At 39.9% G+C, this 24,597-nt stretch overlaps 1 protein-coding gene across 5 annotated transcripts in view; it reads left to right on the top strand.

The window, feature by feature from the left end:
* The first annotated feature begins 5,983 nt into the window (after window positions 1-5,983).
* Window positions 5,984-24,597, top strand: part of LOC111568115 (A disintegrin and metalloproteinase with thrombospondin motifs 14) — a 75,859-nt gene continuing 57,245 nt past the window's right edge. For 4 of the 5 annotated variants that reach the window (XM_055004645.1, XM_035947790.2, XM_055004644.1 and 1 more), the window contains exons 1-4: window positions 5,986-6,629; window positions 7,019-7,434; window positions 17,688-17,844; window positions 21,665-21,861. In XM_055004645.1, coding sequence (XP_054860620.1) covers window positions 6,551-6,629; window positions 7,019-7,434; window positions 17,688-17,844; window positions 21,665-21,861 — 849 coding nt within the window. In that variant the 5' untranslated portion in view covers window positions 5,986-6,550. Of the gene's footprint in view, window positions 6,630-7,018; window positions 7,435-17,687; window positions 17,845-21,664; window positions 21,862-24,597 lie in introns of all 5 variants that reach the window. The other variant, XM_035947793.2, reaches the window with a different exon arrangement.

Below are 24,597 nucleotides of genomic sequence, written 5' to 3'. Positions count from 1 at the left end.
TTTTTTACAGTGTCTGTTTCTGAGTTCCTCTTTACCAACAGGGACAAGTCGGTTAAAACAACATGCGGATGTGGAGAAGGGGCTATTCAGTTGCAGCATGCGGCCAACTTGACTCCGGGTCAAGATAAGCCCAGGACATGAGGACCATGCTTGGATGATATAGCGGCCCCTCGCCTTTGAAATCCCTTCCAAACTCATTGAGATACTCCCCAATGTGAAACTCAAGCTAGTGGTTCTGAAGGATCCAGAGATTACAGCGGACAAAGAGCGGCATTGAGAGGTGAGCGGTGAGAGGGGATGTAATGAACTTCATGAGAAAAGCTTCCCTGCTGCAGATGAGAGAGCTGCTCAGGACAGGAGGCATGGTGCATGGGTGCACCGCCGTCCTCTTTGATTGTTCTTGTGTGTGTAAAGGCAGCATTACGAACACCTCAGAAAACCCAACGGTGCTCTCGGTCCTCTCAGGGATTTGATCAATAACAAGTTGGTTAAGATCTGTGAAGGAATCTTTAAATCTGCTCAGGCCCTCATTTCCCATGAGCAATAATACACAATCCCTGATTACACACCCCACTGAACAGCGTAATGAAAGTCTCAGCTGGCAGGATAAAATAATACTGATTGAATTGATAGAGGGCTTTTAAATGCTCCTATGTCCCACTGACATTAAGGTTTTGATGGGGTGATCACAGGCATTATGTTTTTCCATCAGTCCATCAGTACTTCTGTACGTCTGACTTTCTTTCTTGTGAATGCCTCAACACCTTAAGGGAATTTTGTCAAATCTGGCACAAAAGTTCTCTTAGATTCGAGGACAAATTCATAGAGAATCAGAGAATTTGGTCTTCAAAGGTGAAGGTCACTGAGCTCCATTGTAGCATCGTAATGTTGTGAAAAAACACCTTTTCTGGCCATTATTCAACACCAGAATCCATTAACAGGAGGGGAGACTGTGACCTTATTTCACATTTCATTGGACGCTGAATTGGTGACACCAACCTCGGAACTTCGGTATTTGTAAAGATGGTCTGTGCTGTGCTGAAGATGTGTGTGAAGCATCTATGTTTCAGAAATTGTAAGTTCTTTGCAGCAAAATCCAGATTTCGCTCAATGAAATCATCACTACTTGTGTTTTATGAGTCTGGACGGACATGGACTGAATAATTTACTCTTAGACCTGTTCAGTAAAAAGGGACTTGGAGCTGGTTTCACAATGGCTTGCGCTTAAGCTCAAGCCAATAGTTCGACTTCAGATAGATGCTTAATTAATCTGCTGCACAAAGTTGTTTCAATCTTGATGATCGTACCTATAAAACTTGTGGCAGGATGCTTTGGTCCTGCAGAAAATGTTTGCCTTTTGTAAAATTTCAGCACTCCTGGGGACATTTTAAAAGGGAAAGAACCTAATAATCCAAAAAAGAAAAAAAAAAAGGATAGTGTCACTAGACAAATGAAAATGACTCATGACTCCTTTGCTGGATATTTCCAAGAAGTTCAGTGAGTAACTTTTGTGGCTTTAAATAATTCTGTCTTTATTTTTATGAAGCTTACATTAGGCAGTCTAAACACTACAGATCCATCAAAGTAGAGGAGGAAATCATAAATCGCGAGTTGTAGTTTGGTTCAAGTTTAGTGTACAAACCTTGACAAACACTGCACACATGATCAGAAGCCATTTATTTACCACTGAGTTTTCAGATTTTGATATATTTAAGAATACATTGAATTTTGGCTCTCACTTGCCAGTCGTTCGCTGCTAAAATTCACTATTATGATTCAAAATTGTGAGGTCACTTTGACAATTTGTCGACAGAATTTCATTTATACATCTACTGAACTTGTCAAAATTATCAAACTGGTCCTTGGTCTCAATCACGTGGACAGCAATGGTAACAAAAAAATAAATAGGTCAAGCATTTTAATGGTCAACTTAATAAGTCACTAGTGACTTAAGATTTATTGAAATATTTCGTTATTTTGGGAAAAAAGGTTTTGATTTTCCTGCTGACAGTTTAACAAGAAGATCTGCACAACTCTCATGTCTTATCTTAGCATTAAGAATAAAGGCACAGCAATTTCTCAAAGTGTCTGCTGGTTGCTTGGCAATTTCAGGACAACCTAAACCATGATTTTTCTCTAAACCCAAATTGCTTTTTGCCTCAACCTCATAAAATGCATAATTTTCAACAGTGATTTGTGCGGATTTTTGAAAGCTTCCAAAAATTATGTTGTCCTGTTGACAGAGATTAGGAGATGCTTTGGTTTCAGTCAAAACATGCAAAAATAATGTTTTTTTTCTTTCATGTGGAGGACTTGTGGGACTGGATTTACATCTAACTCTCAACAAGAAAAGGAAAGTGTATGTGCTGAAGAGTTTAAAAAAAAAACTTTCCACAAGATTAAATTAAAAACAGATGAAGAAACCAACAGTACAGAAAACGTTTGACTCAAATACAGGGATAAAAACAGGAGTTCTGTTTGGGTTGTACACACAGCAAAAAAACTCCCAGACTAATCCAATTTTCTTAAGGACGGTCAAGTGAAACTCATCTGTTTTATCTGCTCGTTTTTGAACCTTCCAGTCCCAGATCCTTCCATCCACACACTCCACAGACGCTCCTCTTCCCTCAAGCTGCCGGGCAGACGAGCAGCTGCTTTGCATCTCGCTGCATCTCAGAGATGAAAAGTCACATATTTTCTCAGCACGCTGGCATGGCTAGACCACATTACAGCACACACTAAGGCATCCACAGTTCCACACTCTGCACTGTAACTTCTCCCTGTTGCTGGAAACTCAGTGGAAGAAGCTCGATTCTTTGCAACTCTGCTCGCACAAACTGGATCAGCAGATTTAATGCGTCTCTCCGATTTTAAGTACACTTTTGACTTGGAAACACACCTTTGCGAAGAGTAAGAGGGAAAAGCGTTTATCATTCAAGAAATCACATTTTTTGAGACGGGCTGTCTCTCTCACATGAATATCTGTGTGTTATTGTTGGGTACAGTTTAAGACAAGAGCGCACTTAAACTTTTTGCTTTTACACTACTTGTCGTAAAGGACAGAGTGTTCTGTAGTAGAAAATTGTTCTGGTGTGTGGACTTAACCACAGACTGTGAGTGGAGCTATTCATTTCAGAAGGGAAAAAACAAGGCTTCTAATTGAATACTATGCTATATTGTGGAATGTCATCCTGGCTTTTGGACACACATGAAATAAAAAAACAACTCCAAACAGTATGGATGGAAAAACAGCATAAAACTTCTCACAAGGCAGTTAATGGTTTCCATCTCTTAATGCCGTGGTTAGTTTCCATTGCTTATTAATGCACAACTCTGGATCTCCATGAAATCCTCTCATTGCTGCCCTGGGGGGGGGATGACTTCGCAAAAACCCACACCTGCTCTACATTGACCATGATGGGAGCGTTGAGCTAATTAGCCGCAGAGTGAGAATATAGGCACTGTGTTCTTATCTGGGGCCCAGACCAACAAAGCCCAGACACAGCCGAGGAACAGTGGAGGGAAAAGAATGTCCAGTCTAGACACCTTTTTTTCTCCAAAAGTACCTGAAAGTCAAAACTCATTTCACCCCAACTCCATTTCTCTTCCTTTTGAGAAGGATTCCAGGGTTGTTGGTTCAGTCTCAGTGTGGTCATGTCTGACTAAGTCTGGACTCCAGCAGGGTGAGCTGTGGCCAAAAAAATCCCGGTTTGTCTGAGCAAGTCATCCAGAGTTTTAACAGGCTGTCATTCCACCGATGAAGTCTGCTGTGCAGTTTTCACACATCCTAAGCTTCTAATGATGGCGCTGGATTTGTTCCCTTTCTGCAAAATGGAACCTATGCTCACAGTGACATCTGCAGGATTAGCCCAGATTATGAAACTTTAGATACAAACCGCAAGAGGTCATTAAATCGGATAACGAAACGAGCACTTTGTTTATACTAGAATTTTATGTGGTAGACATGGAAAATATGTAGTTACATCAAGTCAGATGTTATTCCTGCGGTCGATGATGGACTTAAAAGACACACCTGCGCTTTACTTCAACATGCACTTTGACTCTGTATTAAAAGGATATGTAAGGATTTGCAAATTTAAACAGTTTAGAAAGGAATAGACAACATAATTTTAGTGTTTTTAGTCACAGAGTTTTCTTTCTGTGAGGTTACAGTAAAGTCCCTTTAAGACTCCTTTCCATTAATCAGATGGCATCTGAAAGTTTCAGCTTTATGCTTGAATGAGCACTCTGGCCACTTTTTCGTAAAAGTCACGACAGTAATTTTTACAGTATTGGACCTGCGAACATTTCCATATCACTTTCAGCATAAGTCTAGACTGAACAGCATCACATTGGCAGACAGGCAGGATGGTACTTCCAGTTGTGTGAAGTGTTTTGGAGAAGACTTTTTTCCACCTTTCAGCACGAACATCAAAAAACCAAGCTAAAAGCCCCCTTCCTCATTCACTTTGCTGTACAATCTATCACGCTGCAAACTCAAATTTCTATGAAAATAAAACAGAGACTTAGATCAGATTAATGATACTCATCAATTATGAAGGTCAGTTTGGGTTTTTTTGGCCTGTGTTTGCATGGTAGCATCATTTTAAGATATAAAAAATGTGAACTTAACTGGTAATCTTTTAGTTTTATTTAGGTGGTAGAAGTGCAGGCTTAAGGAAAAAGCAACATGAAGTGTCTTGGGCCACCACATGCCACCAGAACACCTTTCTTCTTCTGAAAGATATTCCCTCAGTGGCCGTTTTGCTTATGGTGGTACAACCTACTTCAGAAGGTCAACGGTACACCACAGTATATAACTCACATCGTTTTTTTACTCATCCAGCCACTGAGTGACCTTTCGTATCCTATGGCTGTCATCCTGAAAGAAACCACTTCCATCAGGAGAGAATTCTTTCATTGTAGGATAAAGGTGGTCACTCAGAGCAACTTTGTATTGATTTGAAGTGATGCTACCTTCTAAGGGGACAAAGTGGACCCAAACAATGCCGTCAAAATGCCCCCATAGCATAAAAGAGCCCTGAATGTTGAAGTGAGGCATTCAGGCCTTGAAGTTTGTCAGACTTTCTGTCACTGATTTGTTGAAAACATGGTGAAAGATGAATCATCTCATCTGACTTCTTTCTATGACTCTGTGGTCAGTTTTTGCACCACTGACCTCTCACCTTTTTATTTAGGAGTGTTAGAACTGCAAACCTAATGTTGAACATATTCATTTATGTCTTTCTTGTAGATTAAAATACAGATGTCACTTTAGTCATTGCTTCCATTAAAACACTCTCCAGCTGAGCATTTTTTGTGGCTGAAGCTCCTGCCATCCGTGCCCTAACTCTGAATCATCCCTCAAAGAAACTTAAATCTTTTTCTATTGCAATTTTGATGCTAAATCAGACTGAACTGAGCCTGTTCTGTATGTTAAACATTGCCACACAGCACTACTGGACATTAATTGATTAATTATATCATGAAATTCACAAATATGATACTATTTGCTTTTGTTGTGTTCATGTTTTTCAGCTTTGCCCTTTATTTTGAGTCTGTGCCTCTGCATTTGTTTGTTACTTTCTTTCTTCGTTTTCTATATTTTAAACATGCTTTTACTGTTATATTGCCTGTTTATTTGTGTTTTGACAGTACATTGTTGTTTTTTGGCTGTCACAGTTTGCGTCTGTGTGATCTACAGTATTCCTCTGACGCCTTTCTGAATTTATGAGCATGTTATCACTAACATGTGTTTGTGGACCGGTGTAAACACATCCTCTGTGAGTTACTACCTCGCATCTGGAGCTTTGTACATTTTAGAGGAAGAATCATGGACTTTACGAGAGAAAATCAGCTGTAGGTGGCTTTCTTCGCAAAATATGATGATATAACGTCCAGTTTCTCTTTTCTGGGGGTTAAAAAATCGCTTGGCTAAATATGTGGTTGTCTCGTGGCTCCCACTGTTGGCTGGCAGTGGCTTCAAGTTGAGCAGTTGTGAGCTCCGCAGCCGAGCCATTGGTGCGTAATGGTGCACGACTGGACGGCAGATGTTTCACCAGCGGGACACTCTGTCTCAGCACACTTTATTTGAACCCTTCCAAGTTTTTTTTTCCTTCAGCGTAGGCGTGCGTTAACTCGGTGTCCTGCCTTTTTAAAAGTTATCTAAGGAAGGAAGAGGAGATAAAGCAAGAAAGAAAAAAAAGAAGTGGACTACTTCTTCCAAAAACCGTCCCGGTTTCTACCGGGGAGTTGTCGTCATCAGCACCCCAGATATCCCCCCTCTCCAGCTCCCTAAATGGATGGGGCAGTCTTGGTCTATGCAGTTCAACGCAGGCCAAAAGATTGGAAACAACTTGTGAGTATCCGTCAGTTTGGCGTGTAAGAGGGGAAACGCTCAGAAATGCCCTGCTGCCTCGCTGGAGCTCAACTCTGAGGACTTTTTCTCCTGCAGTTTGTGCGTTTTTTTTCAGGAGGAAGGACTAAAAGTTTACAACAGAAAGGAAAACTTTGCGCTGAAGTGGCAGCTCTCTCTCTATAAGCCCTCACTATGAGTTGTATGTATTTATTGATGTGCTTTTCACTCAGTCAAGTATTTTTGGAGCATATTTTGGCTGCAGAAACGCACGGTGAGTGATCCTTTTAATCTCCTTTTATTTGCCATGTCTTTGTGTTGTGTATGAGCATGGTAAAGTTGAAAAGTCCAGGAATAATGATTTGAAAATGCAGCTTTATGCTTATTGATGGATAAACAGAATAATCTGACAGCTTTATTGTTCCGGATGAACCAGATCAATACAGGGTGTTGCTGGATTTCCACTGTGGAGATCCACTGTAGGCTATATTTCACTTTCCCTGTTTTCATAAAGAGGACATTTAAGCTCAGATGCCTCTTTATAGAGTCATATTTACCTATGTTTTTCTGGTAAATAAAGCATGTCTTTGTGATCATCCAGCTTTATAGGAACTTTCTAGCTCTGTGAATGTGATTCTCACTTGACACTATCTGTCCCATCAGAAAAACTCTCTGGAAAGTTAAGTGAATATGGTCTTATCGTGCCATTCAGCACAGACTCCCGTGGCCGGTACATTTCTCACGTGGTCTCTGCTGGAAGTGGAAGTAAAGGTGCTGCTGCTACTGATGCCACCTCAGCCTTTGGCAACAGAAGAAGGGTGGCCCGCGGTGCCCCCGAGATGCCCTCGGTCACCCCTGGCTCGGCTCAGCACTTGTTTTTCAATGTCACTGTGTTTGGGAAGGAGCTGCACCTCCGCCTGAGGGCCAACAGGAGGCTGGTGGCCCCGCGGGCTTTTGTGGAATGGCAAGAGGACTTTGAGGAAAAAGCCAAGGAAAGGATCCACGGGGACTGTGTTTTCACCGGGGATGTGAGCGACATGCCGGAGGCCTCTGTGGCCATCAGCAACTGTGATGGACTGGTAAGTCACCGAATGCACACATGGAACACTGGTCTGGAGATGGAGGAGGAAGAAGTATGATTTCAGTTTTCATTCATATTCAGAAAGTCTCTTGGAATGAACTTTTTTTTTCTTTTTTTTTTTTTACCTGACCTTCCACATGCATCTGAACCTTACATAAGACATACATCAAAGCAGTGCACCACCTGAAATCCATCTTTTAAGGCTTAAAAGGTGGCTCAAAGTTTGAGAAACTGCTGTCATGTTTTAAACTTGAAGACATTACAACATCCTTAGATGCTTATGAAACAGCTTCTGCAACATAATTTCTATGCTGCTCATCTGGATCCTTAGTATCATCTCAACTATCATGCATTTTCCCAAAACATCCCGTAGATTAGCAGATGCATGGGGCAGGTGGAGAGCCTGGAAGCGGCTTTTCCACTGGTTAAGAGCTCCTCAGGCTGCAGATAATTGGTCTTGCACAGAGCCAATAAAAGAACAGGCAAGTACTCACAAGCTAATTGTGGCTAATTAGTGCATTGTTGAGTCTGGCAGGTGTATCCGATTCCTTTCATATTCTTGAAGCCGTTTGATCACTGGCTGATTGCTCATTATGCCAGTGTCATTTTCGTTCTTAAACCTGCTTTAATGCTACACAGAGCCTTGGGAATCAGGTGACAATTCTCAGTAGGTGACCAGTTTCTCATTACATGTAGTTGTTTTGCACTTTGTTAGGATGAGATGTTTTAGCGCAGCTTTATAACTAGAAGTCGCTGAAAATCTACAGCTTGCTATTTGAATGCCAACAAAAAATGTAATGTTGTTTGACCTCAACCCTAAAATATCCTAAATGTGAGTGTTTGCTTTGAACCCCATTTGAGGCATCCATTTGGCTCAGTTTCACTGACAGAAATGAAGTCTATCAGAGTAAAAACCACTTCAAAATGATGTGTTTCTTCATCCACAGGGTTGCATGTCCTTTATTACCTCCAGTCTATTCCTCATTCTGCCATAATGGGGAGACTTTAGGGTCATCCTGGCCTTTTAAACCCTGTTGTACCATGACTGAACAGAGCGTCGGGAGCCGAACCACTAATGGGTGTTTGCAGTCGAGCAAATTAGAGCAAATTTCTAAACAACACGTGACTTTGCAATATACAGGTTGAGCCAACAGAGACAGCTTTTCTGACAGAAACACCCTGCAAGGAATTGTGAGCGTTTTGTTCAATATTATTCTGCACTTAAAATGAGAAAACTTTATTTACTGATTGGAGTTGCCAGCAGTTATTACATTTCCCTTTACCTCAAGCCACAATTCATTTCTCCTTCTTGACATGTTTGTGTGGCAGAACTTTTTGTGTTGCATCAGCAGAACACAAAGAAACAATAGACATCAGTGTGTTGTTTGTCATCATCCTCAGTGTTTTTCCGTATTAAAACGATAAATCATCACTAAGTCAAACGTGTCGTGAAATATGGAGCTGCGTGTGTCTTAATATAATAACAGTGTGCCATGTGTACAAAATGCAACTCTGTGTTCTTTAACCGCAATGTCATTTTCTGAAAGGCAACTGTGTTCTAGTAACTGTGACTCAAGACCACAAGTGACACAAAGGCCCGATGCAGCACAAAGACGTCTTCACCTACAAAGACGATAGAAAAGGTTTTTACATATTTGGTATAAACCTGTAGGTGCATAAGGATGCTATATTCCCATTGTTCAGGTGCAAACAAGGCCGGATGCTGAAGGCAATCGTACGTGGAAATATTGAGATTAAAGTCAAGCGCTATTCTTCTGTTACTATATGTGGTGCTTCTGTTCTACTTATGTTCTGTCAGCTGCACTTCTCTTAGCTTACGTTTGCAATCTTCTGCAAGATTTCGTTGTGTTCAATTTTGCCCAACTCGTTATGTTCTGTTACTTTATGTTTTATAGGTTGTGTTCTGCAATTTTGTGCTGCAAATTTTTGTTTTCCGAGATTTTGATCTGCTCGCTTCTGCCAGCTTTTGCTCTGCTAGTTTCTGTAATTTTATGTACTGGTAGCTGCTGTTCTGTTAGTCTCTGTTTTGCTAGCTTTTGTTCTGTGTTTGTTCCTGTAGATATAATTTTAACTTTTGCAAAAGCGCCACCAATCTAACGCCATGTTTCCTTCTGCACAATGAGACGCTAAAAGTAAGCAGCCATGCTGAGGTCATCCAGGATTGACAATAAGGCGGCAGTGACATATTGATGGGATGAGACAGTTGATCGATGACCAGTCCAACTTTTGAAAGCAGATAACAAGTCAGTTTAGTCGCAGCAGCCTCCTTCAGAATGTAAATGCCAGAAAAAGCAATAATCATCTACATAACTATCTTAATAAAGGATAAGAATCAAGCCTCAGATCATTTTTGAAACATTTGTAGATAAGACTTGAATTGGTTCTTCCACTGTAACAAATGCATTCAGATTTTTTTGCTGATTTGCGTCCTCTAAAGGCACTCTCAGTGTTGTGGGCTTATTGTTGGTGTGGTCTGTTCAACTAAACCACAAATAGTGCTTTTTTAAACAGTTAAGTTACTTTTAGTAGAGAAGAGTTTCCCGGTAAAACTGCTGACACTGCAATCTGTGTGTTACGTGGAGTTTCAGTGACATTGCATCTGGAAAGACAAGCTGCTGCTGACTTTTTCAAATGTCATATTTCCAAACTTGGCGCATCACACACAGCAATTCATTCACCTCTATTTTACTGTGGTGGCGGCAGAAGTCTGACATCAGGCAAGCAAAACAAAAACTATCTGGAAGACTGACTATCACTAAGTGCATGTGGGGGGGATAAATGTTTTGTTTGTGATTTGGTTGAACTTACCCTTTAGAGGCTGCAGTCAGACTCTTAGGAATATTGTCCATGTGTTTCCTTGCATCAAAGCCAACATAAACATGGACCTGTCTGCACATGCAGGGGTGTTTGGGGAGCATTTGAAGTTGCACAGACAGCTCACAGGCAAATTATTTAGTCTGTCATGTCTGCTTGATGTGGAAGGACGCAAAGGAGATCATGTCTGATGAAAGGAGTGAATTTGAAAGGTATAAGAACATGAATCAGGCGTTCTGGTCGCAAAATGCGGGCCAGATCTTTGTGATGTCTTGACGTAGTCCTTCCAAAAGCACTTGGTCTTCAAAGGTAGTTTGATAGGTTCCCTCATAGAGAATAAACACGACTGAACTGGGGCAGATGCATATCACAGTTGGTATTTTTGTAGAAGTGCTTAGACTTAAAAATCACACCAGCAGTCATAACTCGTACAGTTATTGCAGCTGCTTCAGTATAATGAATTTCCGTGATAAGCTTTGCTATTTCAGAGATGACTCCCAGTTACAGATAACTTGGTCGCCTTCTCCTGTTGCCCAGACGTGCCGGATTTATGGCATTCCAAACTCATGACAGATAAATCATGCACAGTAAAGCTGCATATTAATCTGCTATCAAGTGGGTATATTTGGTCTCACAGCGCCACCACATTGTCACAGAGAAATTGCTTAGACCTGCACTTTCAGTTTCATTTTTATATTTAAGTGACCGACAGCTTGGTGATATCTTCCTCTAAATGTAACTCCTGCTAGATGGCAACAGCTGTGCGCTCAAGACAAGCATGGACTATTGTTGTGGAGCGATGAGTGATGGCTATGATTATACCGGTACTGCTCATGTGTTGGAAATTAGCACAGATGATGGCCTGATTGAATTTCACGTGCGATGGAAACACGAGTGCCAGATAACTGTGGTCGGAAGAGCGCTATTTCTGTGCCTATCGGTTAAAAAGAGCAAGAGCCGCCCAGCAACAGTCAAAAGTCAGTTGGATAACTCTTCTCTAAAGTGGAGGGGACAGTTTTCCATCGGTTGGAGATGGAAAATGTCTTCATAAATTGTTCTATTCATAAATGTTTACAGGAATTCTGTAGGAATTTTGTACTGAGCTGGGGCCGGTCCAGCATTCCAGGATCCTCCGGTGTTCCAGTACTCTGCTGGCACGGAAGTAAAGTCTCTAAATTAAGAGCTCCGTCAGTGAAAGCCCAACAACTCAGCCAGCGATGTGATTTATTTCCTCTCGCTCTGATCCTTATTTGTAGCAGCTACAGTATGTCTGTCTAAACAGATGCTCATTCAAACACACACTGTAACACATACAAATACAATGAATGCTACTACTACTACCAGTACTTTGTCCTGCGTACTATTGTTACTGCTACCTTGATTGCTGAAACGAGTTTGCTGCTACCGCTACTATCACTGCTATAGCTTCTTCTTCTATTGAAAGGCCTTCAGTTTAACAAATATTGCTACTTCTACTTCTCTTCCTACACTTTCTTTTCTCCTGCAACTATTACCTCTACTTCTGGTACTATAACAACTACCTTTTACTCTATTTTTGGCCATTGTTACTACTACTAATTCCAGCATCAGCGATTTTTCTGCCGATATTTTACAAACTGAAACCTTTTCTTTTACTGTTACTACACCCACTCCTTCCTCTACTCCTTACCTATGGTACTAGTACAACAAATACTTCTTTTACTGGTACAGTTACTAGTGCTACACTACTAAAACAGCTTCTTCCTCTCCTACAGTATTTGCTTTTGATATTTTTAACTACAAAACTTTTATATATATATATATATATATATATATATATATATATATATATATATATATATATATATATATATATATATATATATATATATATATATATATAAATAAAAAAAATAAAATTACTAATTGCTAATAAAATAATAATTGGTTGTATTAATAGTCATTTTTTGCCTTTTCAGCCAGATATGGATTTAATGAAAAACCTCTCATAGCAGCCTCCTAATTTTCTGCCTCATTTAACTGAGCTACTTAATGCCTGAATTATTATTGTCATTATGCATGCTTGCAGATTCGTGCCGGTGATTTTAAGCCTGATTTTCTCTGTGTAGCCCTCATCTTGACCACTAGCTATGCGTGCCCTTTGTAGCCCAGCACAGTGAGCTGATAAAAAGGAATCAAGTAGTAATCCCCTGCTCCCATAACCTGTCTCATACGATTATTCCAAACCCACGACCCCGCTGAGTGCAGCACCATTGAGCCATGATTTACCCTCTGGCTTATTGATCTCTTCGGTTTTGCTACAAAAGCTTTTATCCGGTATGATCAACATCTCAGATGCTGCCAGTATCTTCCCGCATGATACGTGTCATTTCATCCTGACACCGACATGGACCAGATTATGGACATTGTGTCTAAAGGTCATACAGTTGATATGAAAATCAGAGTCCATGCCCTGATCTCAGAGGTTGACGGTGGATTACCTTTGTAACTCTCTGTCTCTCAGCTGCGTATCAACAAAGAGTGTGCCTGGAATCAAAATTACATGTTTCCAAACAATCTGCCACAAATTACAGGTTGAACTCCTGGAATGATGGCCGGACTTTGATTTCCTTGCATGTTGCATCTCAAGCATCCGTGGCCTGGGGCGCTTGTTCCATATTTAGATTGCATTTGTTTGTCATGCACCATAAGGGATGTCTCCAATAGATTGTCTCAGTGGATGACCACCATGTTTTCATGCCAGCGGCGTATTGCATGATGGCCACCATGTACCACTTCCATGTCTCCATTTTATAGTATAATATGGAGCGAGCGTTGTAAAGAAAAACAACTTGGCCTTTGATCTCTGTGACTAAGGGTGTAATTTCCAGTGGGGATGGGGGAGGACATGCCTCACTCATTTTCCAAGATCCTATTTTTGTTCCTCTCTCTTTTAATGGTGGGAATCAGTGTTCATTAAAGGTCGGAACAAGTGAAATATTGAATAAACAAAGATATTAGATCATTAATCAAAACAATACCAACCTTATGTAGACAAATAAAGTGAGTCATGCAAGATACAGCTGAAAAAAGCTCTGTTCTAATGCTGTGGTTAGTGATTATTGTAGCGAGTGGGTTTTTAAATTAGGCCTTTTTGCTACTTTTTACTTGCTTAAGGCTATATGCAGCCTGACATTATTGCTGTATCTGCAGACTTTACAGTTTGCTGTTGAAATCATCTGCCTTTTTGGTATCTAAAATAATGCATTTTGTATTATTAAAAAGACACAAGAACTGAATATCAGCCTAAAACAACATACTGATGCACACAAACATATGCACACAGTGTTGGAAGATACTTGTAGTCCATTCTGAATTCATTTAATTGGGTTTGTTTGTGTTTTTTTCCTGTCTTTTGTTTGCCTAATTGCGCCTCTTGCCGCTTGTGAAACCAAGCCTTGTGAGCGCATTCATGCATGGCGTATTTATTTAAACAAGACCAATTTCCTAGAGCGAAGCGATTTCTCCAGCTTTCACCTCGTTTGCCTCGGTGCATTCGCTGCAGGTGACAGCCTCCAACAGCTTTTGCACAGGCTGAAAGAGTCACTCTGAAATTACATACAGTAAATATCCACCTTCAAAGTAGCTCTTACGGATATGTGGAATTTAGTGCACTGGTGAGCTTGAAGGTTGGCTATATTTGCCTTTTTTTGTTTTTTTTTGTATGGTGTCACAGCTGGGTGCCTCGCTGTTTTTCCGAGCAGATGCAGGAGAAGTTATAGCAGAACCACATGCCATAATCACACGTCATGTGGAGCAACCGGATGACAGGGATATCACTTAACCTCAAGTGACCTAGATAAGCATCGCAGGTTGAAATCTGAAAAATCATCTCAGAAAAGGAAAACAAAGCTTCATTTGTCATGAGTGATGATGACATAATTTTTCACATGTTACAGATGGGTGACAAATTAAAGGAAAAACAAACATATAGTGTTTTAGTAAGATGTTGGGCCATGTAGTGCTCCTTTTTATTGATTCTTCATGTGTCTGGAGCTCTACTGGAAGAATAGAACACCATTTTTTTGAGAAGATATTCCCTCATTTGGTGTTTAAATAATGGTGGAGAATGCCATCTAACACCCAAATGCCCAAAATGCCCCATAGGTGTTTAAGATGGTTAAGATTTGTTGACTGTGAAGGCCACATTCAGTGACCCCTCATGCCCTGTGAATGGGGACATCCTGGAAGAAGTCTCTTCAAGGGTTCAAGTTTTTTCTTAAATTTTTATGTTATACTAAATCCCAAAAAGTGCAAAGAGTGATGAGAAAGATTCCAAAACAATAGCAACGCTGTGGTTTTCCTTATTTACGACTGTGTGAAAGGAAATTCAAGCCACTGTCAGGAAGCTCTGCAGATACTTGTTTGGGCCTGAAACTCCCTTATTTGCCATGTTTTGGGGAAACATTATGTAATTTACTTTCAGATTTTTGGGAAAAGTAAAACAATATAATAAAAGGATACTATTGGGGCTGCAGCTATCGATTTCTGTGCAACAGAAATAACCATGCGGTCGGGACACAGGCGGACATCCGCGTTGTATCATGCATATATAGTACAGTATATAATTGATTAAACAACGCCTTGAGGCATTTTAGCAATCGAATTACTGGAATTACTTGAAGAATTGTTTCAGCCCTAGATCCCTTTTTTCCCCCAATTATTCAATACATTGTTTTGCCTATAAAATGTCATAAAATAGTAAAATAGACCAACCAGTTCTGAGTTCCTGGGGCCCAAGCTGATGTTGTCCAAGTACATTTTTATTTGGCTGAACCGTCCACAACCCAAAGATATTGAACTTAATGATATAAGACAGAGAAAAGCAGCAAAAGTTCAAATTTTAAAGACTGGAACTTACAAATATTTGATCATTTTTCCTTATAAATTATGGTTAAGGATGAATTTTCGGTTAAATGTCTCAGATGTAAATCAATCCCTTTCTAGGTCATGCAAATGCAATATTTTAAATGGTGTAAATGTAGTTTTTAGTGACATGAAGCTATTGATAACACAGAAATGAATCCAGATCTTCTGAAACTTTTTTTGTCCACTGACACATCCTTGCCTGGCCCAGACTTCACCATAGAGTTTACATATGTTTACATTTGGTTCATCTGTAGGCCCTTCCAGATGCTGCTGCTGCTGTTTCTCTCTCCCCTGGACTTCACTTTCCACCCACTGCTGAAATAAGAGACCACAGAGGAAGTATTGGAGCATGTCATACTTGGCATTTCCTGGTCAGGGGGCTGGAGAGATTCTTTCGCTCCTCTTTGCCCTCGCTGTCACATCTGTCCACCCTCAAGTTCACAGCATTTGTATTGTTAGTCCCAAGTGACAGCGTGCCGAAGATTTTCAGATGAAAGTTTCTTTTTTCGGCACAAGGTTCTGTTTGCTGCACTGTGTTTAGATTTTCTTTTTGCAGCTGTAAATACACACATTCTTGCCAAAATCTTGTTGGTGTGCCTTCTTCATGTGGATAATGATAGGCTGGACAGGTTTCTTTTCCCACAGTAGGAAGAAGAGAAATGCAGTGTATTCTCACAGTGTAGTTTGTGCTTATAAAGCTTGATAGAAGTGAGATGATAAACAGAGGAAAAGTGTTTTTTTTTTTTTTAACCAGAAGATGCAGCATTGCTTTTCATTTACATTAGATAATGTGTTTTTGGAAAATGCTGTTTTTTTAGTGCATAGTGGTTCATTAGAAGCAGTTCACAGCAGTTTGTAACAGACAGTGTTCCTGGATGGTCTGGAGCACATCATGTTGCATCATCTCACCAGCTGTGTACCAAGCAGCCTCATTACTACATTTTTAACAAGTACATCCTAAAATTGGAGAAAATCATTGGTAGTTTTGTTTGTGTCTGCATGAGTTTCCTGTTGCTGCTTTCCCACAGAGACATACAGGTTGTGAAGCGTCCGTCTGTCTGCTCTGCAGTGCTCCGGCTACCCATCTGTAAAGGATAAATACAATAATCAATGGACAACAAACGAGGCAGAGTCTGCTTTTGTGTGGAGAAAACTGTCATGGCAGGTCAACACAGGAGGCTTTCAAGCTGCTTCTTTCACTCGACCGCAACCTTGTGTGTGTTTACTCTGCAGATCTCTTGTCCTGCTTTATTTGCTTAACTACAGTGATTGTGCGATCCATCCTGCGCTGCCAAGCTGTGTCCTACACTGCATATCGTGCCTGAACGCATCCTCACTCCTGACTCAGATGGAGAGCTGAAGCTGCTGTGACTAAAATCAATATTATTTCATCAACAACGGTTCACATAGCTTTTTTTGCAGACTTGACTGTAGTTTCTCTCAGCTCTGCATAGCTTTGGAGCATTTTTCAGGCCTTTTTTTACCATTTTTTCCCCCATTGTGCTTCACTATAACTGCTTTCATCATTTTCAGCTGCAACAGGACGCTGTTTTCTACTGAAACTCACTCTGCACTACTTCCTCAGCAGACAGACTAAACTGGCGACTAGCCTTTGAGCATAGTGCACCACTAAACAGCTAAAGAGACAGATGCTTTCCTCAGAAGATGGGGAAGGATTTTTTCTGTCTTCTGTATGCACAAGAAGTCAACAGATAACAAGTTAAAAGGTGATAATATGTAAATGATGTACTTACAATCTGTTTCTGCTGCTTTCAGGTGGCAAAAAAAATCAATTATTGCAGGTTTAACTGAAGTTTAAACATTTCCTACGGTGAAGCCTCTTTTGCCTTCATTTGTTTTTATAGCAGTGCACACAAACCAAAGATGACTGCTGCCACATTACAAAAAGAGGCCTGAAACATAATAATATTATCATTATGGAGTCAACCACATTTTCAAACTTAGTTGTCCCCCTGGAAATTAGGGGGTTATGGAATAGTCACCCTGGCGTACAAAACCTTGCTATTCCTCCTGGTGTATGCAAACCTTTGAAGGAAAGCAGCAACATCACAGTCGCTAAGTTAAGAGGGAAGTCTGGGAAGTGTTGGACGTTTCCAACTGCATGTCAGGCAGTTGAAAAGAAACTGAGTACATAAGTGCACAGAGTAAAACTTCTACACAGAACTCTTTGGGCATCGCAGATTGGTATCAAAGCTCAGTACGAGTATCCGACTGAGAGGGTTTCTTTGAATGTATTTAAAAATGTAAAGCAGATGGAAACACACGGGCGAACTGAGACATCGCTGCTCATCATCTCGTTCGGGGTGAAATCACTGCGACACTCCATGAATCTCGGTGAAGGGGCCCCAAATTGTGCCTACCTGCGTCATTCCACATCCTTACTGAATCTTCCAATTGATCAGGCACGCTATAATTACAGGCTCCAGTGGAATTACCGTCCTTTAAAGGGAAGAGCAGTGCACTAATTTTAAGCCCCTCTTTTTCCAGGCAGGCCTGATCCGGACTGATAATGGGGAGTTTTTCATTGAACCCCTCGAGAAGGGCCAGCAGGATGTGGAAGTGAAGGGGCGTGTCCACGTGGTCTACCGCAGATCAGCCATCAAGCGGGAGACGGGCCAGCGGAGGGACGACCTTCACAACGAAGGTAGGCGAAGGGGAAGGAGTGTGACGTCAGTGGAAACAAAAAGCACTGTGTGGGTTGGAGTGTTGTGACTGCAGCCACTATGAGAGAAAGGGCTGCTGGTTCACAGAAAACTGTAAGACAACGTGTGATAGAACAGAATATTCTCATCTAACACGAGCAACAAACAGATAGACACGTATAACAAATAAAATACTGCAAAGCACCATCATGACTCCATAGAACAAATGACTTTTATTTACAGTTTTGGCTAGTTTTTGTCAGTTGACTTGTAAATTCATGCATCCTGGGGGATTTTACGGGATATTATCTGTGTTTTAACAATTCTATTTGCCTTCCAATCTTTTTCTTCCCTGTAACAATGCATTACATTTGAAAAAAACACTTTTTTTAATGATGCTTTGATGACTAAATATAATTTTCATTAGACGGTTTGGGTTGTTTTTACATTTAAAACTGAATTAATATTTTGCAGTAAAAAATGGGAAAATCTGTTAAACAAAAGTTACAAAATACCTTCATCAATCCTTAATGTAGATCATTTTTATTTAAATTAAAAGCAAATATATGCAAAAAATTAACATTTTTAGCTGAATTAAAGATGATGTAGACATTAATTACAGTTTTGACCTGTTGTTTTTACTGTTCACATATAAATTCATAATTCCTGACAATAATTTTAAGCATGTTTTAGCGCCTTTATCACAGAATTTTATCACTTTTTTCTGCTTTCCATTCATAGCTGTATAATATGTATTTGCAGACTCCTAAAACCACCACAGAACATTAAATCTACCCATTTTTTTTTACAAATTGCACCACATCAATGAAGCAGAACACGAGTTTCAGTGCATTTTTACTAGTCTGGCTGAAATAAATTAGCTGTTTTTGCTACAGCGCACATATCTTCTCTGTACAGTGAATCGCTTGTGCTGTGTTCTCCTTAGAGAAGACGGCCAATCAGAAATTTTCATTTTTTTCTTTGATCATGGTGCCCCTCATTTTGTGTCAGTTGAATAGAATACCAACAAGCATCTGCCTACATGGACAGATTCTGATGCAGCCAATCAAGTCTTGCAGAAAGTAGGAACATCACAGGCAGAGCAGCGAGTCAAACAGCGACACAAGAGTCAAACAGAACAACCGCCAGCATTAGTTTTCCTGCTTTTTTTTTCCTTGTCTAACAATCTTACAAACATGAACTCTTGTCCTGCACATGAGACCTGTAAACATATTCACTGGGGAAAGGTGCAGCGCTAATAGTAGTTTGTATTCTCGACAGCTCATTAGCCGCTCACATCAAATAGCATGTAAATGTGTGTGCAAATTCAGTCCAGTTAGATGCTGATGGTACTTTTTACTCTTCAACACCACCAACAGCTCACAGTCTGCACATTAGCTGTTCTACAGTGCTGTCTCTTTGCTTTGGTGTAAAACTACTGTGACAAACTGCCATCTGCTGTCAATCAAACATGACATCAGCTCGGCCCTCCAGTCTTTTTCTTCCTTTTAATAATTTAATACTATTTGAAAAACATGCTGACATTATTTTTGACTGCAGTAAGAGATGATTCAATATGATTTTCATTGGACTTTGTGGATTCTTTTTTACTTCACACTTCAAACGTTTGGCCTCATGAATCACGAATTTTAATTAAAGTTGAAGCACACAATGTTATAAACATATACAGACCTTGACCGACAGACCAAAAATATTTTGATTGATCTTTTTTTTTAACAACATAAAAGTGATAAAAAATTGAAGAGAAAGTCTTGATATTCACAGTAAAGGTGAGCTGAATGGTCTGCATACTGAACTGAGATCAATGACAAACCAGAACCTGTAGCTGATTAAAAAAATATCATACATTGTTTAAGGGGCTAAACGTGTAAACCAAACCAGTTTGGACACTTTTCCCTGCAGCTTTTTCTTATTCTTTAAACCTGCAGCTTCTAAAGTTCTATAACTACTCTACATATATTTATTAGGCTCAGCAGCAGAAGCGGGGTTCACTTAAGCAGCTGGTAAAATAAGGAATGCTGGGCTCCAGTGGTACTACTGGGGACTGGGGAGTGTGGGGGAGCCAGAGGTTGGACAGACCTTTCCTTCACAGTCAAACAGCTCCATCATGAATTCCTTCTCGATTCCTTTTCTTTACTGCAACAATAGCTTGAGCATCTGGTGGAAGAGTCTCACTATGCTCACTAATTCACTCCATTTCCCGTAGCCGTAAACCTTATTGGGCTTTTCTTTTTTTTTTACTCCATAGCTCTTTAGCTCATACATCTTTTGGAACAATTTTAATCAAGTCACTCATTCACATTTTCCAATCCTTCTTTTTTTTTTGTAGTGTCATGAAATGCAGCTACATTCTCCAGTTAAGTGATGCAGCTGTATAATGTTGAATATGCTCCCAGCTGGGGTAAAGTCCTTGAATATTGTTGCACTTTTTACGTCTTTCTTTACTGTTTCTGCGCCTGTGCATCATTGTCATTGCGATCCTTTAGCAAAGCAGCAGGATCCTGTATTTGTGGCATTTTTCAGACTCATTTTACATAGATGTTATACAGATTTTTGTCCTTCACAATAAAGGCGATGACACTTTTAACCAACCATTGAACTTTGACTTGACCTAAAGTGATATTTTATGCTTTGTCAGTCTCTATTCATTGTGTTCTCTGCATTATTTCAGAATATGATGGCATCAGTTGCAGGCACATCTTTGCAAACAAGTATTTTTTTTCATAAATAGCCACATTTTTGCACTTGTTGAACACATTTTTTTAATTACTCTACCATGACTGGTTGAAATTGTTTCTCATCTGTCATGAAAGCACCTTTGTATGTGCTTCGTGTGTGAAAATCTCCGTTTGTGTCTCGCAGGCTTGAATCAATACCTTTTGAAACAGAAAATTATGTGGAGTCATGAAATTATGTGGAGTCGCTCACAAAGGACTGCAGTAATTCCTATTTTCGAACGCTATGCAAAGCTTCTGTGAACGCTTTAAGTGTTTAAAGCAGTTTCTGCCAGGCATGTCCACTCTGCCACTCTGGTTTGTTTACTTGTTTAGATAGCAGAGCTTTAGAAAATTGTATTATATTTCAATGGAATTCATCTCACTAATGTGGCATGTTTGTGTTTTTCTGATTGCCTCATGCAATCCTAGCATCAGATTAAAACTAACTACCTACACAGTTGCTCCCCTTTGGCAACGAGTGGCAACTCAATTTTCAGTTTATCCAGACGTGTGAATCACTGCGTTTCACTTTACATCTCATCTTGCAAGACCTGTTGCGTTTCACAGTTCTCTGCCGCCACTTGAATCTGCAAAACCCAAATTCACACAATTTATGGCTGTCACTGAGTGTTTCACTTCCAACAAACAGCCCTTGATAGATGACACACTGCATAAATATCACACATGCAAAAAAAAGAAGAAACAGCTGGAGTGCTTCATGACGTGGATGTATGTTGTTTGGACAACTCAGATGAGATTCACATCATGAATGCATAGTTACTCTCAGTGTGCGGCACAGTAGAAATCTCTTCTGATTCTACAGGCCAACAATTTATGACTGAAAGGGGAGTATTTTGACCAGACATCGAGTGGTTAAGAAAATATAGACTCCTCCACCCTGTTGATAATCCCAGAGGTTCCTACCTGCTCATCCCCGAGACTCAAAGACAGAAGTTTTATGTCGGGCATGACAGGAATCATAAATCCTTTCACTGAAGCTGAAACAGGAGAGAACATATCATACGCGCAGCAGACTCCCGCTGTCTGTTCATTGACTTGTTTATATCCTGGTCATGTTTTGCAGTGGCAGACATCGGGATCGCGGACCTCCCGGCGGCTCTGGATCTCGTCGAACATAAACTGTCTGAGTCTGATCGCAAGAGGAGGCATGCGAAGAAAGATGACTACAACATCGAGGTGCTGCTGGCTGTGGATGACTCGGTGGTTCGCTTCCACGGCAAGGAGCACGTACAGAATTATGTTCTCACACTCATGAACATAGTAAGTCTATTGTTGCACAAATGGCCCATCAGATTCTCTTCATCTGCTGCTTGATTATGCAAATTGTCATTATTTTCAGTGTTGATTGCAGTGTTCATTTGAAGATTGTTTGGTATTAAACAGTCTTCTTAATATTTACCATTTAACAGTCAGACCTAATGTCAAAAATCAGAACAGCAAAGTAAAGAAAGTTGCTCAGATAGCTGAAGATCATAACAGAAAACTGTAGGGTCATTCCACCTCAGTTCACCAGATATTAAAAATGCCTGACCATCTCATAGTTGTCAGATTTTTTTTCTGTGCGTGTTATTAGGAAAAATCTGGCACCATAGGTTTCTGAGTAAAAATTTCTTAAAGAAGGTGGATCTCATGCTGATTTTTGTGCTGTTTTCTTCATGCCAATCTGTGGAGCAATGTTTGAAGTGCTATTACTTAACCGTCCTGTTATCTTCATTTACGGGCACCAAAAAATATAGTTTCCTTGTCTGAAAAAAGTCCAAGAAATTCAGCAAAAAAATTCCCCAAATTTCTGAAAATTTGCAAAACCTTCAGGAAGAAAATTCCAATAATTCCTTAAAAGTTATATTTTAAAAAATCCCCCAAATTTGGCAAGAAAATTCTTGTAAATATTTTCCAAAAAATGAGTAAAAATCTTCCAAAAAAAGCCTTAAAATATCTAAAGTGATTACATATATATCAGTAAAACTTCTGATATTTTCTTTAAGAACACTCACATGAAAATCAACCAAAATCCAGCGAATTTCGCTGGATTTTGGTTGATTTTTTTGTGAGTGTTCTTAAAGAAACATTTTAAACATTTCTTTTTTTCCACCAAAAAATGTTCAAAGATTTCCCAGAAGTGTTGAAAATGTGGACATCAGAAGTTTCACTGTGAAAATATTTTTTTTCTCCACATTTTCAAACTTTAAACCAGGTCAATTTTGACCTGCAGGACAACACGAGTGTTACGAAATAATATAGTAAGAATCTTGCAGTTTAGCAGGCTCATTGAAATGTACATAAAATCTTTAATGGTACAACCCTGCTTTGTTGAAGTTAATAGAAAACAGTTATATATTGGTGCAAATTTGGTCAAAAAATGTTTGTCTCTACTACAATATTCCACCAATGACACTGCTTTCTTTTCCTACAATGGCATAAAAGAAAAAACAATGAAGTTTTTTTTTTTTTTTTTACCAAATTTGCACCATCATATAATTGGTTTGAACTATTCTATCAAATGGTTGCACCACTGGGAACCATATCTACTTATCAATGAATCTGCAAAATGTCAGAACTCCAACTACATTATTTCTCAAGTTATGACACTAAACATTGCTCCACAGAAGAAGAAAATGGTGCAAAAATGGATATAACCCCACCACTCTTTAGGAATTTTTTACCTTACAAACTAATGTTACCCATGATCAACAATATTCAGCACTTTAAAAAAATCTGTGGAATTGAAGATGGTCAGGTATGTGGCATTAGGTGAATTGAGGCGGAATGACCCTGTAGTAAAACTACTGTAAATACCTATAAACTTAAACATGGTAACATAACAGAAAAAGCTACTTAGGTAAGCAGAGGATGAAACGGTTTGATAAACAGACTCAAAATAAAAATTTAAGAAGCTTAAAATCATAATTTTTTGACATATTTTGCTTAAAAATTCCTCAAACAATGAATCATAATAGTTTAAATAGTCTTGTAAATATTCCAAAGAGATATGGTTTCTTGCCATGACAATGCTGCTGATACTCTTCATTTTCACTAACTGTGGAGATATTTTCCCTCCTTGTCCCGTTTGATATCAGACCCAGCCACACTTGTCCCCAGACCCCCGCTTACTTTTCCTTGCTGTTGATGGATTACCGATGCGAGAGGAGGGGGAAAAAGAAACCCTCAGCTCATTCATTATGGGTTCCACCAGCTCCTACCACCATAATCTACTTACTGGACTCAAATCCCCCAAGTCAGATTTTCACAGGGTGCTGGTTTCACTCTGTAACAGTTACCATTTGGACCGTGCACGGTGGTCTGATTAGCTGCACTAGACCAATTAGAAAAGTTGACTGGGAGCTGTGCGGGGCAGTCGTGGAAACCAGCGCCAGAAGTCCGCCAGTGCTGCCAAGCTGTGCTTACATGGAGTGATGTGTTTGTTTAATTAGGATATTACATTCACATTCTGCTTCCAAATTTCTTCAGCAGAGAGAAATGTCTGATTTTTAATGACCTTGGTTGATTATACAGTGAAGTGGCTGTGAGAGCTGTCAGTCCTTGGGGTCAAGTGCTCTCTGATAAGCACCTATGAGTATTTCACATCACTGAAAGAAGAATGAATTTGAGGAAATCCTTGGAGTTAAAATAGACTGAGCTATTAACTAAATTCAAGTGAAGTTAATAAAAGCTGTAGCTGCATGTTCCCATTCATGCTGAATAGAATTCTAAGGGGGGAAACGTGCAATTTTGAGAAAGAAAAAGCGGTTCAAACAAACGAGGGTCAAAACTCTTTAGTTCCACTCGTAAGCCACAGGCTTGCTGTGTCTGTAAGAGCTCTGCCCACTCAAATCCCTCTGAATCCCTGCTCCGTGGCTGCAGAATGTGTAGTACCACCTGGAGAAACTCTCCCTGAGGGATTGATTACTGAACATCCTGTCTGCGCGAAAGCCAAGGTGACTGCTGAGGTGCCTGCTGCACAATGGCTGTGTTGTTTAACTGCGGACCAGGTTTTGT

This window comes from Amphiprion ocellaris, chromosome 18 (assembly GCF_022539595.1).
Source record: "Amphiprion ocellaris isolate individual 3 ecotype Okinawa chromosome 18, ASM2253959v1, whole genome shotgun sequence".
In the NCBI taxonomy this organism is placed as follows: domain Eukaryota; kingdom Metazoa; phylum Chordata; class Actinopteri; family Pomacentridae; genus Amphiprion; species Amphiprion ocellaris.
The sequence above is the reverse complement of the archived record's forward strand: the minus strand, read 5'-3'. Positions and strand labels throughout refer to the sequence as shown.